The sequence below is a fragment of the Salvelinus fontinalis genome, chromosome 6, assembly GCF_029448725.1.
Source record: "Salvelinus fontinalis isolate EN_2023a chromosome 6, ASM2944872v1, whole genome shotgun sequence".
Classification (NCBI taxonomy): domain Eukaryota; kingdom Metazoa; phylum Chordata; class Actinopteri; order Salmoniformes; family Salmonidae; genus Salvelinus; species Salvelinus fontinalis.
This window is the reverse complement of record NC_074670.1, coordinates 36,515,453-36,534,922: the sequence shown is the minus strand read 5'-3', so window position 1 is coordinate 36,534,922 and position 19,470 is coordinate 36,515,453. Positions and strand designations below refer to the sequence as shown.

Below are 19,470 nucleotides of genomic sequence, written 5' to 3'. Positions count from 1 at the left end.
AAAATTGTGGACCTCCACAAGTCTGGTTCATCCTTGAGAGCAATTTCCAAACACCTGAAGGTACCACGTTCATATGTACAAACAATAGTACGCAAGTATTAACACCATGGGATCACGCAGCCGTCATACCGCTCAGGAAGGAGACGCGTTCTGTCTCCTAGAGATGAACGTACTTTGGTGCGAAAAGTGCAAATCAATCCCAGAACAACAGCAAAGGACCTTGTGATGATGCTGGAGGAAACAGGTACAAAAGTATCTATATCCACAGTAAAACAAGTCCAATATCGACATAACCTGAAAGGCCACTCAGCAAGGAAGAAGCCACTGCTCCAAAACCACCATTAAAAAAAACACCATAAAAAAGCCAGACTACGGTTTGCAACTGCACATGGGGACAAAAATTTTACCTTTTGGAGAAATGTCTGATGAAATAAAAATAGAACTGTTTGGCCATAATGACCATCGTTATGTGTGGAGGAAAAAGAGGGAGGCTTGCAAGCCGAAGAACACCATCCCAACCGTGAAGCACGGGGGAGGCAGCATCATGTTGTGGGGGTGCTTTGCTGCAGGAGGGACTGGTGCACTTCACAAAATAGATGGCATCATGAGGATGGAAAATTATGTGGATATATTGAAGCAACTTCTCAAGACATCGGTCAGAAAGTTAATGCTTGATTGCAAATGGGTCTTCCAAATGGACAATGACCACAAGCATACTTCCGAAGTTGTGGCAAAATGGCTTAAAGCCCTGACCTCAATCCCATAGAAAAATTGTGGGCAGAACTGAAAAAGCGTGTGCGAGCAAGGAGGCCTACAAACCTGACTCAGGTACACCAGCTCTGTCAGGAGGAATGGGCCAAAATTCATCCAACTTATTGTGGGGAGCTTGTGGAAGGCTACCCGAAACGTTTGACCCAATTTGAATAATTTAATGGCAATGCTACCAAATACTAATTGAGTGTATATAAACTTCACTGGGAATGTGATGAAAAAAACAAAATTAAAATAAATCATTCTCTCTGCTATTATTCTGACATTTCAAATTCTTAAAATAAAGTGGTTATCCTAACTGACCTAAGACAGGGAATTTTTACTAGGATTAAATGTCAGGAATTGTGAAAAACTAAATTTAAATGTATTTGACTAAGGTATGTAACCTTCCGACTTCAACTGTACATCTACAAAAGTATGTGGACACCTCGTCAAATTAGTGGATTCGGATATTTCAGCCACACCAGTTGCTGATAGGTGTATAAAATCGAGCACACCGCCATGCAATCTCCATAGACAAACATTGGCAGTAGAATAGCCTTACTGAAGAGCTCTTTGACTTTCAACCTGGTACTGTCACAGGATGCCACCTTTCCAACAAGTCAGTTCTTCAAATTTCTGCCCTGCTAGAGCTGCCCCGGTCAATTGTAAGTGTTTTTATTGTGAAATGGAAACGTCTAGGAGCAACAACGGCTCAGCTGTGAAGTGGTAGGCCACACAAGCTCACAGAACGGTATCGCGGGGTGCTAAAGCGTGTAGCATGTAAAAATCGCCTGTCTTCGGTTTCAACACTTACTACCAAGTTCCAAACTGCCTCTGGAAGCAACATATGCCCAAGAACTGTTCGTCGGGACCTTCATAAAATGGGTTTCCATGGCCGAGCAGCCGCACACAAGCCTAAGATCAACATGCACAATGCCAAGCATCGACTAGAGAGATATAAAGCTTTACACCGCTGGAGTGGTGTAAAGCTCGCCGCCATTAGACTCTGGAGTAGTGGAAACGCGTTCTTTTGAGTGATGAATCATGCTTCACCATCTGGCAGTCCGGCGGACGAATGTGGGTTTGGCGGATGCCAGGAGAAAGCTACCTGCCCCAATGCATAGTGCCAACTGTAAAGTTTGGTGGAGGAGGCATAATGGTCTGGGGCTGTTTTTCATGGTTCAGGCTTGGCCCTTTAGTTCCAGTGAAGGTTAAACGTTAACGCTACAGCATACAATGACATTCTAGATGATTTTGTGCTTCCATATTTGTGGCAACATTTTGGGGAAGTCCCTTTCCTGTTTCAGCATGACAATACCCCCGTGCACAAAGCGAGGTCCATACAGAAATGGTTTGTCGAGATTGGTGTGGAAGAACTTGACTGCCCTGCACAGGGCCCTGTCCTCAACCCCATCGAACACCTCTAGTATGAATTGGAACACATACTGCGAGCCAGGCCTAATGGCCCAAAATCAGTGCCTGACCTCACTAATGGTATTGTGGTTGAATGGAAGCAAGTCCCCACAGCAATGTTCCATAATCTAGTGGAAAGCCTTCCCAGAAGAGTGGGGGCTGTTATAGCAGCAAAGGGTGGACCAACTCCATATTAATGTCCATGATTTTGGAATGAGCTGTCTGACGAGCAGATGTCCACATAATTTTGGTAATGTAGTGTATATCTAGTACAAATGTAAACTCAGGTACATAATCAATCAGACACTAGTTTCAACAAAAGAGAGAAAAGTTGTCCATGTCTTATAAAATAAGTTTGTGTGTCCACTTAGTGTTTATTTCTCAGTTCTGACTAGTCCTGAGGTAAATTACATTTTTATTCTAACTCTGTAGTTGTTCAATCTCCTCGCCTGGCCGTACTTGATCGTACAGGTTTCAGGCAGCTCTAATAAGACATTTCTTTGAACTTGTCAGTGCTCTGGGCTTGGAATACCACAGGTAGGTGTTGTCTCAGATGGATACAGGTACTGGCACTGATTTGAGCACTTACTGTGTATGCTGTTATTATTATGTTATTAGACTCACTAATATGCGTTCAGGTGGAGAGGGTGCTGTCTGAGGCACCTGGGTGGTGTAGAATTGGGAAAGATGGGTTTGTTTACTTATCCTTTCATAAGAAACAATTTTTCTAGGGAGCCCTGGACTAGAGGACTGACTAGATGAGTTCTTAGTGAATCATTCCTGTTAGTATTACAATGGCCTTAGAGCTGCTTTAGTCACTGTTGAAGCATACAGTTACATATAGACATGAATATGAGAGTGGATGAGTGGAGACACGTCTGTGGTCTCTCAAAGTTGAGGCGGAGTCCTGAAAAGTCAGAGACAGCCACATTATCTGTAAATAATAGTGTTTTCCAACACATAACATGTAATGAAAACAGCACCCTGCACATCCCCAGGGAGTCTGAATGAATCATGAGAGCGACTGAAAGAGGGACATGTGATGAGGGAAATCTGGGTAAATACCCAGCAAGGTGTGGCACTAAAGGAAGGAAGAAAGAGAGGCCCACAGGGCAGGTTCAATCAAAGCTGTGCGTGTACCTGCAAAGTTGAGCTACACCCTGCTCTCTCTCACAGAGAGCGAGAGAGAGAGATAGAGAGAACACTTTTTAAGTTGTGAGTGTCACCTAAGGCAGTCTATTTACTAGCTGATTTTCATACGGAGAGAGGGTGCGTCACTGTAACACTCCTAATCAAACGACGAACGCCGCAGAGTTACTTTTTGCACAGCCTACAGTCGGCACTATCCACCAATTTGCGGCACTTTTTTAAAAACACTTATTTGGAGGATTGAATGTTGTTGTCACCCTGGGAACTAAGGACCTTACGTTGGACTGGTGGAAGTTACAGTTGATATCGGGGGAGCAGTTTTGGACAGACAGGGCTGAGGTTGGGAGGTCAGGTCAGGAGGGGATGACAGCAGTTTGTCTCCTAGTGGTACCGAGATGTTTCTTCTCTCACGGAGAGGGTTGAGCACTCCTTGTAACCTCAACATGAAGATCGTGAAGACGTCTTATTGAAGACGTCAACGCTCGGGTGGGATTTACCTGCACATTCTGCAGACTTGGACCCGGCTGTTTCCTGAACAAACGCCAAACCATCACAAGGAAGCTTGTTAAAATGATTGGAGCAGCAAGCCTTTTGGAATTGGAAGCTCACTGTTAAGTGCAACGTTTTCACTTGCCACTGGAAGAGTACGAAACACCTAGCCAGCTAGCTCTCCGTTTTGGGGAGACTACAACTCCCAGAAGGCACCATGATGTCGAGTCTGAAGAGGAAGCTGTCCTTGAAGTCCAGGAAGAGGACTGGCAGGTCGTCCAGCAAGCTCACAGGCCTGGTCAGCTCATTGGAAGACCGTGTGGTCATGCAGTGTGACGATATCCTCTCAGAAGGCTCCTCCTGCGACTCGGGCCAGGGCTCCCACAGCTCAGTGGCCCACTCCAGCTGCGACTCCCACTCAGGGGACCATGAGCTGGGCCAGGGGACAGGGCTGGGACATGACTGGAGCCCTCACAGCCTCCGGGGAGGGGAGGGGAGGCTGGTCAGCCCCAGTAGGGTAGAAGGGAGGCCCCCCAGGCCACGGAAGCAGCTCTCTCTTAGGGAGGTGCAGTGCCTGGAATCAGCCCCAAGCCCTGGGGACTACTACGCTGTCCGCTCCACCTATCACGTCAAATCGCTGTACGGATCTGCTCTAAGCTTCTCTCTTATTTGTCTTGGGCTTTACTTTCGGAGTACATCAGAATAATGTGAACGTATTGTAAAGAGAGAATGATTATACTGTGCCATAAAATAGCTCTAAACAGTGACGTTTTTACTTAATGGATGCAATGAAAAATGAATTAGAGGGAACTTTTGTTACCGATAAAAAAATGTATAATGTTGACATTGGTCAAGAATTGAAATTGAGTAACAAAACAGTATGATTTGAATGTTTCCCTATGGCTATTTTCTGTTCACTTGCTATCCTCTCCGTGGTGCAGACGAGTGTAACGGGGAGCGAGTGTAGGTGCTTATCTAATTTGAAATATGGCTGCCCTGGTTGTCTGCTGCAGCCGCATGTAACATTCCGTTCGTATATAGATGCCAAGCACCTCAGGGGAGGCAGGTGTTTACTGCAGATTTATGACATACAGACGTGCCATTTTTTTTTTTTTAGGACAAGTGATATGTAGGTATGAATTATTAGTATCTGCCCGGCCAGTCGTTATACCCTCCTCACCTGTCTACACTGCCTTTACACCAATCATGACGGATGTCCCTTGGTTCTGTCTCCTCAGGCCTAAACTCATTGACATGAGTAAGGTGTACCGCCAGACCAACGCGCAGAACCTGGAGTACGCCTTCAACGTGGCAGAGACGGACCTGGGCGTGACACGCCTGTTGGATCCAGAGGGTAAGACTGCACAGAGATCCTCCAGTACATGTGCATGTGATGACGGCTGACCTCAACACCAGGGGTGGAATCACAAGTGCACACTGCATCAAAATGTTTCGCAACGGAAAACGTTTTTTTCCCGACGAAAACAGTAGTTTCTATTCGGCAAATTCCCTCCCCATTTCGTTGTTTGCTTGTGTTTTGTTCCTAGCGAATGCACCCCGAGTTTTCCGCCCACGTCCCACCTAACTTTGTACTTTTGATATTTAATGGAGGAAGAGTCAGGGGTGAGAGACTCCAGATGGAACTTGAAGAACTTGGAAATATAAACCATACACCCCCTTCTCCAAATCCACCATGAACATGATCTAAGTGTTTAACTGATGTTTACAATCATCTTCACATACCAAATAATGACTGGGTACACTTAACTTTTTGTTATACAATGAACCTCAAAGTACTTAATTCCGTTTTTGGTATTTGCAGCGTCTCCATTCCTCTTTTGCTGGAAAAAAAAATCTATAAACACACAATTATTTCCCCAGATGTTGACGTGCCGCACCCTGATGAGAAGTCCATCATCACCTACGTGTCATCGCTGTATGATGCCATGCCCCGGGATGTCCAGGATGGAATCCAGGCTAACGTGAGTGTATTTCTGACCACCGCTGATGTCTGATCGCTTCATTCTTTTTACAAGATTGTCCCTAAACCTGATATACTCACAAACTGGACATACCTTATGTTCGAGACTCAGATTGATTCATTCAAAAAGGGGCACGCTAAGCCACTGTTATTGCATTCAACCCTACTTTCAATGAGATTGAATTCCCGAGGACCCCCCTGGATTACACAGGCTTGTGACAGTCTGAACATGTCATTTGTTTTGTTTGTGACACTGACGTCCAGAGTCGCTTCAGTTTGGAACCGCGGTGGAAGTCCTGTGATCCTTAATGGAGCTGCAGGAAATGAGCTGTGTTGACCTCAAAGAACTTTCTACCCAATAAACACCCTCTCACACCACAGCAGGATCCCAGCACACAGAAGAGCCATGTTGAAAAAGCAAAATGGTGTACTGTATTGTATTGCCAAAACAGATTTTAGTGTGCCATTTGTACTCCAATGACAACTAAACATATAATGAAAGTGAGTAAAGGAGGGAACTTTTGTTTATTGCACATGTGTGTACGTATGCACGTGCGCACACACACACACACTACTTTCTCTCTCTCTGTTGACACCTAATTGAGTGAGGGTGGTGTGTGAGCAGGCGAGTTATCATGGCTCTCCGGGAGAAGGCTCTTGCTGTCTGTTGTTAAACCCTGTTATTGTCTGCTGTTTCCTGCTGTGTCTGTGTTACAGGAGCTGGAGCTGCGCTGGACAGAGTACTATGAGCTGGTCACTATCATTCGGCAGTGGATAAGCCACCATGTCGTTATCTTCGGGGAGAGGAGGTTCCCAGGCAGCTATGAGGAGATAGAGGTGAGTCTCCTACCTGGACAGTTACTAGTAGCGCTGTTGTGACTGGGATTGGAATGCTACTTGTGGCTGGTCATAGAAAGCAGTATTGCTAAACATAGGAGCGTGTATACTGGAGCTTGGATACTGAATATACTGTATGTGTTTCTGTGTCTATATATCAGGGTCTGTAGCTAAGGCATTTTTCTTATTGCTGTGAATTATGTTTATTACATTTCTCCACACACACACACCTTCATTTATTTCCGGTTACCATAAGCCTATTCAGAGATGCCTTACAAGATCAAATCGTTCTGGAGATTCATTTCTCTGAGCTCATACTGATATGTATGCGCACATGCATCAACAGAAGCCACGCACTCCTGCGACGCGTGGTCGTTAAATAGTTAAGCCATTGAGACCAAGCGGGTAGCTCTGCCATTCGATACCACATCAAACCGAGCAATTACAGTGTGTGTCCAGTCTAGAGATCGCGGGCATTGTGTGACATCTGGGTGGATGGCGGAGGAGCTGAGAAAAGCTGACCTGAAGGCAAACATTATTCTACCTAAACCTCAGTGGAATCTTCCGTACTGCCCCTCCCCGTTCCCTGGCTAGCTCTGAATCGTCAAACGTTGCGTGACTGCAACTTTCTCTGTGGAGACAAAAGGGACTGTCAGATAAAAGCTAGGTCTGCTAAGTGCTCCTATTGGATAATGTATACAACATTCACGAACCTATCAGTGTCTGTAATTCGTTTCCAAAACTTGTACAGCACATACACAGGAATTGTACGGGAAAACAGAGGAGGACGCACTTCTGTGTCCAAGTTCCTTTATCAACTCGAACACCTATCATAATGGGTTTAACGTGCTCACACCTCCTTTTCATCCGATGTAATGGCATGATCGGAATGAGCAGTACAAGGCTGGGTATATTGTGCTTCAAGGTAGTCTAGTTCCAAGATCTCTTTTCCTAGAAAATGGTTCCCAAAATACAGGCATAAGCAGTATCTCGAGAAGTCTCCTATTTGTTTCAATACGCCATCTGTGTCTTCTAATAAGGCATCTGACTTTTCTATGTATTCTTTTCAACAGCCCTTATCTTGGTTAGTGTGAGTCTTTGTCTGGGAAGGTGTCAAAATAATCGGGTTAACCACTTTAGTGATCCAGTACCATATTGGATTTAGATAATCCCATTTTTAATGGCCAATTGAAAAGTTCAAGCTCTGTGTGTATGTATGTGAATTAAGGACATTGGAACATGTTATAAAGCTACAAGGTTACAATCCTTTCTCAAGTAACTCCCACTGTGAGAATGTAAACATGTCAACTAACTCATCAAGAGCTGTAGTTTTACACTTCACTGCTTTAGCAAATCAGAACCATCACCTAGACTCGAGCCAATGGAAGCAGTTTGGTTAAGTACTGCTGTTGTGGTTGGGGTCAATTCCATTACAAATGGAATTTCAGTTTACTTTCTGATTTGAATGTCTTGAAATAGAATTGTCCTCCACCCTGTTTAGTGTTATGTAGCGTTTAAAAAGGAAGCAGGATGGATTGATTCACTAGCTAGTAAGGTAGGTTGCCTTGAGGTTAGAGCGTTGGGCCAGGAACCGAAAGGTCGCTGGTTCGAATACCTGAGCCGACAATGTGAAAAATCTGCTGACGTGTCCTTGAGCAAGGCACTTAACACTAATTAGCTCCAGGGATGCCGTACTACTATAGCTGACCCTGTAAAACAACACATTTCACTACACATTCTTTATTTTTTTATATATATACACAAATGTCCCCCTTGTGACCGTTCGTTCGAGAACGTTAGGAAACTGTTCTCCTTCATTCTGTCTCTCTCTTTCAGATCCTGTGGCGTCAGTTCTTGAAGTTCAAAGAGACAGAACTGCCTGCAAAGGAGGCCGACAAGCACCGTTCCAAACTCATCTACCAGTCCTTTGAGGTTAGCCATGCACAGAGCTTCTATTCTATTATTTTCTATTCTGTTTGCATTCTAGTCTATTCGATTAATTCTATTCTATTGTATTCAATTGTACTCTACTCTATCGGATCCCATTCCATTATACTGTAGTCAGTTTTTTGACAGATTGATATAGATAGATAAAGATGGTTGTCTGATTTGTGGCTAGAGGTCAAACACTTATTATTTTACACCACCCCCTCTACAGAGTGCAGTGCATGCTGGACAGGTCAAGGTCCCTCCAGGCTACCATCCCATTGATGTGGAGAAGGAATGGGGCCGTCTGCACGTGTCCATCCTAGAGAGAGAACGACTGCTCAGGATAGAGTTTGAGAGGTGAGTGAGTGAAGCTGTGTGGTGGATATCAATGTCTGGCCATATTATTCCTGATTCCACGATTCCATCAATCCTCATCTGGGTCTACACTGAACAAAAATATAAACGCAACATGTAAAGTCTTGGTGCCATGTTTCATGAACTGAAATAAAAGATCCCAGAAATATTCCATATACACAAAGTGTATTTCTCTCAAATCTTGTGCACAAATTCGTTTATATCCCTGTTGGTGGGGATGCCAAGATAACCCATCCACCTGACAGGTGGAATCTGATTAAACACCATGATCATTCCACAGGTGCACCTTGTGCTGGGGACAATAAAAGGGCACTCTAAAAGGTGTAGCTTTGTCACACATCTCAATACCACAGATGTCTAAAGTTTTGAGGGAGTGTGCAATTGGTATGCTGACTTCATGAATGTCCACCAGAGCTGTGAATGCTCATTTCTTTATCATAAGCCGCCTCCAATGTAATTTTAACTATTTGGCAGTGCGTCCTACCGGCCTCACAACCGCAGACCACGTGTATTGCGCCGTGTGGGCGAGCGGTTTTTTGATATCAACGTTGTGAACAGAGTGCCCCATGGGGGTGGTTGGGTTATGGTGTGGGCAGGCATAAGCTACGGACAACGAACACAATTGCATTTTATCGATGGCAGTTTGAATGCACAAAAATATCATGACGAGATCCTAAGGCCCATTTTAAGGTCAATTTTTTTTTAAGGTATCTATTACCAACAGATGCGTATCTGTACTCTCAGTCATGTGAAATCCATAGATTAGGCCCTAATGGATTTATTATTTCAATTGACTGATTTCCTCATATGAACTGTAACTCAGTAAATCAGTTAAACTGTTGCTTGCTGCTTTTATATTTTTGTTTAGTGTATATCTACTCTCTTCAAGTGTCCTTGTTAGTTTCGGCCTGTTTTGTTAGAAAATAATCGGTCTTCATGTTACAAAATGGGAAGAATATGTTATTGTTCGACACAAGACAGGTCATTGATTCATTGTGAGAGGTCTATGTGAGAGAATCCTGGATAACTAACTCCATTAGTCGATTAAACCCAGTTTTCCTTGGTTGCACTGCTCTGGGGCCTTGTTTAGGCTGGTTTGTCTACAGCCAGCTCATCTTGAACAGTAATGCCATTGGCACGCCCGAGGTTTGCTATCTATGATGCCGTAGGGGTTCGGACACTGTCCTGCCTGATTTCTCTAAGCTCTTCAGGGATGACTTCATGCGTCTTGACTTTAGATGGACGTTTCCACTAGTTTCTTTGATCTAAGTAGCGCCACAAAGCGTCGATTAGAATATCAGACCGCTGACGAGTGCAATGTACTTACAGCGAATTAATCGTGATTCATGTGAAAACCACAGAAAGTGACGGATGGATTCTTATCATGCAAATTCTATTGGACCATTTCCTTGTAGTTACATGTGCCGTTTAAACCGCTACAAGAACAACATCTGAGGCTAAGTAACGCACAGTAATTATATTACCCATCTCCCCAAATTCGGAAACTCCATATCCAGATGTTATGATTGAATCATGTTTTCCCTCTGCAATGAAGGGATTGCAAAGAAAGACATCCTCTGTTCACAAGGGCCACGTCTTGTACGGAGCGATTTTATTTGTACAAAATGCATTCTTGCAACTTAATCAGATATGATTATCTGTCAGAAGACATCAAATACCAATATGATCAATATCATAAGGCTAGATGGCTGGAGTGGTGTTTTGTTGCAAGTTGGCTTGAAATGGGCTGGTCCACTGTCATAAGACAGCCTTGTTTGCTGGGTCCATGTTCAGTATAATGGGCAGTTCTCGTTTGCTCATCAGACTGGACAGTCCTCTATCTGGGCAGCCTTATTCATGAACTGGGACGAGGAAAGGCTGAACAAGCACAGCAGAAATTTGCCTTACACAACGCAGCAGGCATTTGTTGTCCCTGCCAAGATGGAAGAGAATTCCCATGACACGATGGGGCTGTGTTAAGAAGAGCCACCTCTCTACCTGGGACTTTAAAAGGGAGAGCATAAGGACAAGAGTATGGCATTTGTGACGGACCCTTATAGAGTAGAGTACCTGCTGCATTCAAAGAGGCTGTAAGTGTTTTGTTCTGGACTTTCAGTGATTGCGCTGTTGTGGGTAATTGTGTTACTATGTTATGACGTTTGAAGTTGTGGCCAAGCAAGGAATATGTTACATTTGATACTTGATATTCTTAAACGTGACATAAAATATTTTCATTTTTCTGTTCATTCGTTCACTTTTAGCATGGTACAGAAGTGAAATTCTATACCAGGTCAGTGTTTTGTCCAGATCGGTGTTAATGCTCCTCTTCCCTTCCCTCAGGCTAGAGAGACTCCAGAGGATTGTCAGTAAAGTCCAGATGGAGTCGGGTGTGTGTGAGGAGCAGCTCAACCAGCTGGAGACCCTGCTGCAGACGGTGAGTCTTGGACCACTGACACTCTGACTGTACAGTGAGGAGGCCTGAGGCTGGGACTGAGGCTGGGACTGAGGCTGGGACAAACTAAGGACAGCCATTGTCCTCAATTATGTAAAGTTGCTATAGGCCAGTGATTTTCTAACTGGAGTCATATGCTCCAGTTAGAACATCATTAGCTGTATGTTAACTACCTCATTCAAAACCAATGTGTCCAGTCATCACCAGTGAAAATTCTCCAATCAGAGCGGTATTCCCTCTCCTGTCATACAACAGCGTGAGGTGGGCTGGATAAGTACAGTCTCACAGAACAAAATGAAGATCTGAACTACCTCCAACAACTTTGGCGAGCCATGAAATCCTTCAAGTGGAGGAAGCATTACTTGTCTGTCAATTATAGAAACCCTTTACCTTCTCTGTCTCACGAAAGCTCATAGGTTAATGACATTAATATTGGGATGCCCTCCTCCCTCTAGGACATCCGTCTCCTGAGTGCAGGGAAGCCGGCTCAGCACACTGCCGAGATGGAGCGGGACCTGGACAAGGCAGACGGCATGATCCGCCTGCTCTTCAACGACGTGCAGCTGCTCAAAGATGGACGCCACCTGCAGGCCGAGCAGATGTACCGCAGGTGTGTTGGCCGTGTCAGTTTCTCACAAAATGGATAATAAAGTATCTATGTTCTATTTGATTCTATTATATTATATACATCGATCGATTACAACGATTTGCTTTGTTAGGATAGAAACTATTTTCTCTAAATTATAAATGATATCCCCTCCCCCTCTAGTCATGAACGCTGATTGAAACCAAAGCTTGTTGCGTAACCATAGTCATGTAACTGAAGAAAATGTGTTACAGGACAGAACACTTACCTGTCAAATGCGTGTCATCCCCACAGGGTATACCGCCTTCACGAGCGTCTTGTGAACCTGCGCACCGATTACAACCTGCGTCTCAAGTCGCAGGTGACGTCCACCCAGATGCTCCAGACCCAGACCATCCAGCAGTCGTCCTCCAGGGTGCGTCCTGAGATGGACGAGGTGACCCTGCGCTACGCCCAGGACCTGCTGACCTGGGTGGAGGAGAGTCAGAGGCGGATTGACGAGGCCGAGTGGGGCTCGGACCTGCCCACCGTGGAGTCTCAGCTGGGCAGCCACCGGGGCCTGCACCAGACCGTGGAGGACTTTCGCTCCAAGATCGAACGGGCCAAGGCTGACGAGGTACTAGACCTTAAAAGGGCAAAGGTGAAATATGTTTTAGTGGGGTGTTATAATAACTTTGTTTCATAGACTCTCCATATCTCCGTATATTTCCATATCACTTTGAATGAGTTGACATCATGTTCTTTTGTATTCGATCCGAGGGAATGGAGACAGTACATACGTTCATTACCAACCTCAGGTGCTAGATCCTCTCTATCTGACTGTGACATTACATCGATGTGGCCTGTGTGTCTCTTGTGTCCCTCAGAGCCAGCTATCCCCAGTCAGTAAGGGGACATACAGTCAATACCTGGGCAAACTGGACCTTCAGTATGCCAAGCTGCTAGTAAGATCTTTATTCAGAAGCATTCTTTTGGGTTAAATGTAATATTTTTGGGGTAAAGAAGCTGTTATGGCCAACTACCACCAGGATTAGTAATAATTTGTATTCTCATAAATGCACACACACAGTATGTAATTCAATCTATATCTTCCCTCTTTCATCGCTCTCTCTCTCCTAGAACTCCTCCAAGTCTCGTCTGCGTAACCTGGACTCGCTCTATGTGTTCGTCAGCGCGGCAACCAAGGAGCTGATGTGGCTCAACGACAAAGAGGAGGAGGAGGTCAACTACGACTGGAGCGACCGCAACACCAACATGACTGCCAAGAAAGACAACTACTCGGTAGGTCCAACCGCCCACTCAGAAAACCATATACATAACTTGACAAATATATCAGAAATGCTGTTAAGACAGCTTGGTTGCTCAAATGCACAGAAGCATAGAAAAAGATTGAATAGATCATACAGTATTTCTAAACTCTGGAGTAGTGTTCGTCTGAATGTAAGGCTGTTGATAGCTCATTGATAGCTCATCTTCATTCGGAAGGGTCTGATGCGTGAGCTGGAGCTGAGAGAGAAAAAGGTCAACGACATCCAGGCCACAGGAGACAAGATGCTGAAGGAGGGCCACCCCGGCAAGAAGACAGTGGAGGTGAGCACAGCACTACCCCCTAGTGGTCTCGATGTGCAATAACAGGGTAAACCTGGATGTATGCCTTAGTACACAGAACTGCATACCGTAGTAGATTGTTTTGCAACTGAAAACAAGCATGTCTTATTGGATAAGTTCAGGTAGTCCCTGCGTGTTTCAGTCTGTTTTACCCCGCTTGGTGCCTAATGAACACGACCCTGTTTTGCCCAACTCTTGATGTCCCCCTTTAATTTCCAGGCCTTCACAGCAGCCCTACAGACTCAGTGGAGCTGGATCCTCCAGCTGTGTTGTTGCATCGAGGCTCACCTCAAAGAGAACACAGCGTACTACCAGGTTTGGATGCTCAGAATAATTTTCCAATTAAGAATGGCTCGTAAACCTGCATGGTTCCATGAGTAATAGTTCCAAACACAATTGTTGATGTTCTTATTGATTGTTCAAACGCACATGCCCTTATCCTCTTGTGATTCTTCGCAGTTCTTCTCGGACGTGAAAGAGGCTGAGGAGAGGATGAAGAAGATGCAGGAGATGATGAAGAAGAAGTACAGCTGTGATCGCTCCACTACGGCCACGCGACTAGAGGACCTGCTGCAGGATGCTATGGTGCGTAGCCTACTACACAGCTGGACTGTGTATGGATGCCTGTGCTCACATATATCGTGAGGTCACCTAGCTCTGGGACCCATATTCATAAATCGTAAGACTGCTGATCTAGAATAAGGTCTGTTTTTTATATATAATGAATGGAAAGGGGTTACATGATCCTAGATCAGTACTCGTACTCTGAGATACTTCATGAATATGGTCCCTCGTCATAGGCAGAATTTTAGTCGCTCAAATGCAGAGAAAGCAAACCAGGAAACTCTCTTATCTTTTTGTTCCATCTTTTTTGGGAGATATTGAATTATTTCCCTTCTTCACCAGGAGGAGAAGGAGCAGCTAAATGAGTTTAAGACTCACGTGGCCGGCCTGAACAAGAGGGCCAAGACCATAATCCAGCTGAAGCCCCGTAACCCCACCAAGTCCATCAAGGGTAAACTGCCCATCCAGGCCGTGTGCGACTTCAAACAGATGGAGGTAAGCATATCGTCTTTATCATCACCTTTTGAAGGTATCGGGTGTAGGAATAACGCTCTACCTATAGGTATGAACCATTCATTCATTCTTCCTGGTTCATTCATTCATGCTGGTCTAGCCATCCGCCATCCATGGACTGTAACGTCTCATGGACTCTGTCTCTCTGTGCAGATCACCGTCCATAAGGGAGAGGAGTGTGCTCTCATCAACAACTCCCCGCAGCCCAACAAGTGGAAGGTCCTGAACCGCTCCGGCATTGAGGCGGTGGTGCCATCAGTCTGCTTCCTGGTTCCACCTGTCAACAAGGAGGCTATGGACAGTGTGTCCAGGTGAGACTCTTACATCAATACACGGTGCTCTCCATCAATGGATCACGCAGAGCCCATTTTTTTTTCTCTTTTTTTTCTTTTTTTTGTTGCCATGCCCCATATCTGTTTGCGCTGTCTTCCCTGACAATGACCATAGGAGTTGGCAAGATGATACAAACACATCTGGGAACAGGCTGGTTTTTCGTAACCTAGCCATGAACAAACTCTGGGCCCTAGTTATATTTGTTTACAGTACAGTAACACTTCCTTCTGTCTCCTTCCCCAGTCTGGACTCTGGACACCAGTCGATGCTGATCCTGTGGCAGAGAATGCATGTGGACATGAAGAGCATGCTTTCCTGGCAGTACCTGACGAGAGACATCACACAGATACGTACCTGGAACATCACCATGGTAAACACTAGTCATCTGTGTTTTTGTTTATCTTAAAACCAACATTTAGAAAGATATATAGTAATTAGAATAGTTTGACATTAGTTAACTCTTTGAAGTTTAGACTTGTACTCTTTTAAGTTAAAAGTGATCCTCACAGACAGTCAATCAAGTGACTCCTGTGATAGGGAGTCAAGTGGTCACCCTGTTTGTGTTACTGTAAGTGTACTGAATTGAATGGGGAGATTTCCCATACCATTGTTGCTTTACGGTGAGGTTGAGTCTCGAGCGCTGTTATTTATAGAGCAGACCATGTAAACGTGGACAAGTGTTTTATTGAGTTAGAAAACCTCATGGGTTTCCAAATGGAATTATCGTCGGGGAAAGTTCTTATACTGTTACGACAGTAAGGAGCAGTGTCTACCGAAGCGTTTGCATTAGGTGACAAACAAACTAAAAGCCTTGATTGTATTGTAGATTTGATTTTATAGAATATAACCACCTAAAACAGCGTGTGATACAAGCAGGGTACATGGACAGAATGACAGTGACAAATTGACAGGCAATTCTGATAGATTCCTCTCTCAAGGAGGTTTTGAAAGATGAGCATGCCTTAGATTGACTATTTACTTACCTCTCTCCTTATTCTACATCTCCCTCTTTTTCCCTTGCTCTCCTACCTCTTCTTCTCTCTCTGTCTTCTCTCTCCTTCTCTCCTTTTCACCCTATTTCTTCCTCTCTTCTCCCTATCGCTCTCTCTCTTCTTTCTCTTTCTCCCTCTTTCCCCCGCCCCTCTCTTCCCTCTATAGTTTAAGACCATGAAGGTGGAGGAGTACAGGCTGATTATGAGGAACCTGGAGCTTCACTATCAGGACTTCATGCGTGACAGTCAGGATTCCCAGCTGTTTGGTCCACACGACCGTATGCAGATCGAGGGCGACTACTCGAAGACCACACAGTACTACGACAACCTTCTGCGCTCTGTGGAGAAAGGTCAGTTCCACCTACATACTCATGAACAAACACAAACACAGCCTGGTACTTACCTGGTGTTTACATGGTATTAACTACGAAACGAATGGGGTATTAGTGGGTACTTTCTGGTTTGGTGACTACCTGGTTTGACAACTAACGAATGAGTAATTACCTAATAAACAGCAGGCTGTAAAATAAAGTTTTGATCTCAGTAAGGGTGGCATCTACTCTCCTTCTCTGGGTACCACCAGAAAACAGTCTTTTATAACGGCGGATGTGTGTAGTCAGGGGTGAAAGGCGTCTTGCTGTACACTCTTACCATCCTAACCTTACCATCCTCCACAATGTCTCTTACCATCCTCCACAATGTCCACGCTGCACACAGGTGAGCAGGACGAGTCGATGTGTGTGACCTACATCTCCCAGATCAAGGACCTGCGTCTACGGATAGAGGACTGCGAGGCTCGTACCGTGGCCCGCATCCGCAAGCCCGTGGACAAAGACCCCCTCAAAGACTGTGCCCAGAAGACCACCGACCAGAAGGTACTGTACCTACACTGTAATAACTAAATAATAAGTTCTGACTTAGGTCTAACCTGTTTATTGGACAGGTCTCCTCCGTAAAAGACGCTCAGTGAATCAACCTGTATCAATAAAGGATAATGAAGTATGACCTATATAAAGGTAAAGGGAACGGTGGGGGAGGGGCACATCAGTACTAGTGTCCATGACACAACAGATACCGAAGTTAATCACCGAAAAACAATGGGGTTTTATTTGAACACTGCGAATAGCATCACAAAGAGCCCCTAATGTGTTTTGAACAAGGAGCTACTGTCAAACTGTTATGGAGGGGGAAGCACCAAAAATGTGATACCAAGCAGGGTTTGGTAGGTTACTTTGTAAATGTAATCCATTAGTTACATGTCCAAAATTGTAATGGATTACTTTCCCCATAAGAGGCATTAGAAGAAGGCAAACCTTTATATTACCACTTTACCGATATCTATTACAGGATAAATCAATGTTAGCGTTTACATAACTGGCCATAAATGGATGTTACGTTTTACTTTATGGGTTGGTTATGTAGGCTTCTTCAAGCCCATTGCTTTCTACTGCATATAATAATATGATTAAATTATATATTTACATTAAAAACCAAAGTCTGTCAAATAAACCAGTCAGTCCAATTAATTGAATACCCCTTGATCTTCAAGAATAGGACTTGTAAATATGGAAATCTAGATTAGCCAAATTGTATTACCTGAGCGTAACCCCAAAAACGAAGGACTTATTAGCCTACTCTGTTGTTTATGATTTTGTTGTCATGCAGGCTCATTGCTTTGAGTTTAAAAATAAGTGCTGATCTCATGGAATGGCATTCTACGAGCACTACTGAATAGTGCTATTGGCACAAAATCTATACCAAATTCTGTGTATGCTATAGGCTTATTGTTTCCGTTTTTCTTTGGTGACACTTTGATACTTCTATAATTTGCAGCGGTTTAAGTCTATCAAAAGTCTGCGAGTTTGAGCACGTGTCCGTTAGGCCTATGGGCATTTTTTCTGAATCAGCACAAATTAGATCCAGCAATAAAAGCCCCATTTGTGGCCTTCTTAAATGAAACTTGTTGTTGACGGTATGGAGCACAATACCACGGAGGAGTTTAGAAGGATGGAACTCCCTGAAACTTTTTTTTCCCATAGGCTGGGCTCTGCACTCTGCAGCTGTTGCAAGATCAACATTTTCACTGGCTGTATACTGGTCACAAAAACAATGATCGATAGGCGGCTTAAACGTATTTAATTGCACCATTATTGTGTTAAAATACGCATATCCATTTGTGAACAGCCGTCCGCAACCACCACAATCCGTAAGGCGCAAATAGCTAAATGAGAGAGCACCAGTGTGATTCAAATCAATGCGCTATGTAGACATCAATAATAAGTGATATCTACTGTCGTCCTTACCTCCGAGCATTTATTCAAGTTGGATCGTCTTTGGATGCCGACAGCAGTCGTACCATTGAAAGACACAGCTTGGACTGTAGCCTACGAAAGCCTATTCCTACTCCTTTCCTGCGACGCTAATGCAATTGCTGTGTCATCATAGTTGTCTCTGACTTGTGGTCAGATTCACTCAGGTGGAACAAACTTGAACTTTTTGCAATGGCTTTTTGCCATGCTGATTTGAATGTCATTGAGAGAAAAAAATTCACAAACGTCCTTTTTGAATGTAAAAGTAATCCTATAAGTAATCATCAAGTTTTTCAAAGGTGTCTGTAATCTGATTACAATATTTTAGCTGGTAACGTAACACAGTTTTTTCTCATTTTATGTTGTTGTAATCTGTTACATGTAATACGTTACTCCCCAACCCTGATACCAAGCTACAGACTGGCACCAGAAACAGGACAAAGCACTACACAGAAAAGGAGAGAGAGAGAATGAGGACGAAAGAGAATGAGGGAGAAAGAGAGGGAATGAAATACAGAGAGAGGAGACGGCGAGGCTTAATTACAGCAGATTGCAGCTATGGATAAGGCTTTCTGCAGTGAGAGAGCGAAATGTGAGAAAGAAGGGGGCTTGAGAAAGGAGATATACACATACTGTACGGGAGCCAAGTACAGCAGGAAAGAGAGGAACGATGACTCAGTAGAAGTGTGGATAGGCGGGGCGGAGGTAGATCGAGAGGGAGGGAATGGAATGGCATGGTCGCCGCCTTCTACGCAGCCGCTGAGGGGGGAATAGGGAGAGAGTGAGAAGGTGATTCATGAAAGTAAGACAGAGAGCGCAAGAGGGAGAGAAAGAGAACATTGAGTCGTGTCTAAGTTCGGAGTGTCCAGTAAGTCCCTGGGCTGTGTTTCTCTATGGAGACTGAGGGAGACTGGCTGGAAGGCCCACTGCCCAGCCTGCTGATCCAGCTCCTCTGGACCCTGCTGGCTCTGGGCCTAGTGGGGATCCTTTCTCTGCTTCTCCACCAAGACCCCTGGCAGCTCTTCACCCAGAGAGTCCACATACAGGTCAGGCTCAGGAACACACTGCTTCCTTGGACCTGATCGAGGGGACTAGTTCAGCATTATGATACTCGGTGGAAGTTTGTAATCAGAAGGAGGTTTTCTCCCTTTGTTTTGCTGTTTGTCTTTTCTTTCCCTTAATCGTCA

At 44.5% G+C, this 19,470-nt stretch overlaps 1 protein-coding gene across 1 annotated transcript in view; it reads left to right on the top strand.

Moving 5' to 3' along the window:
* Positions 1 to 19,470, top strand: part of LOC129858605 (plectin-like) — a 144,071-nt gene that overhangs the window by 50,603 nt on the left and 73,998 nt on the right. The window contains exons 7-24 of the mRNA XM_055927925.1: positions 5,043 to 5,158; positions 5,686 to 5,786; positions 6,503 to 6,622; positions 8,459 to 8,554; positions 8,781 to 8,908; positions 11,267 to 11,360; positions 11,834 to 11,988; positions 12,259 to 12,580; positions 12,831 to 12,908; positions 13,084 to 13,245; positions 13,450 to 13,554; positions 13,792 to 13,887; positions 14,032 to 14,157; positions 14,479 to 14,631; positions 14,803 to 14,960; positions 15,226 to 15,352; positions 16,141 to 16,324; positions 16,692 to 16,849. Coding sequence (XP_055783900.1) covers positions 5,043 to 5,158; positions 5,686 to 5,786; positions 6,503 to 6,622; positions 8,459 to 8,554; positions 8,781 to 8,908; positions 11,267 to 11,360; positions 11,834 to 11,988; positions 12,259 to 12,580; positions 12,831 to 12,908; positions 13,084 to 13,245; positions 13,450 to 13,554; positions 13,792 to 13,887; positions 14,032 to 14,157; positions 14,479 to 14,631; positions 14,803 to 14,960; positions 15,226 to 15,352; positions 16,141 to 16,324; positions 16,692 to 16,849 — 2,479 coding nt within the window. The remainder of the gene's footprint in view (positions 1 to 5,042; positions 5,159 to 5,685; positions 5,787 to 6,502; positions 6,623 to 8,458; positions 8,555 to 8,780; positions 8,909 to 11,266; positions 11,361 to 11,833; positions 11,989 to 12,258; positions 12,581 to 12,830; positions 12,909 to 13,083; positions 13,246 to 13,449; positions 13,555 to 13,791; positions 13,888 to 14,031; positions 14,158 to 14,478; positions 14,632 to 14,802; positions 14,961 to 15,225; positions 15,353 to 16,140; positions 16,325 to 16,691; positions 16,850 to 19,470) is intronic.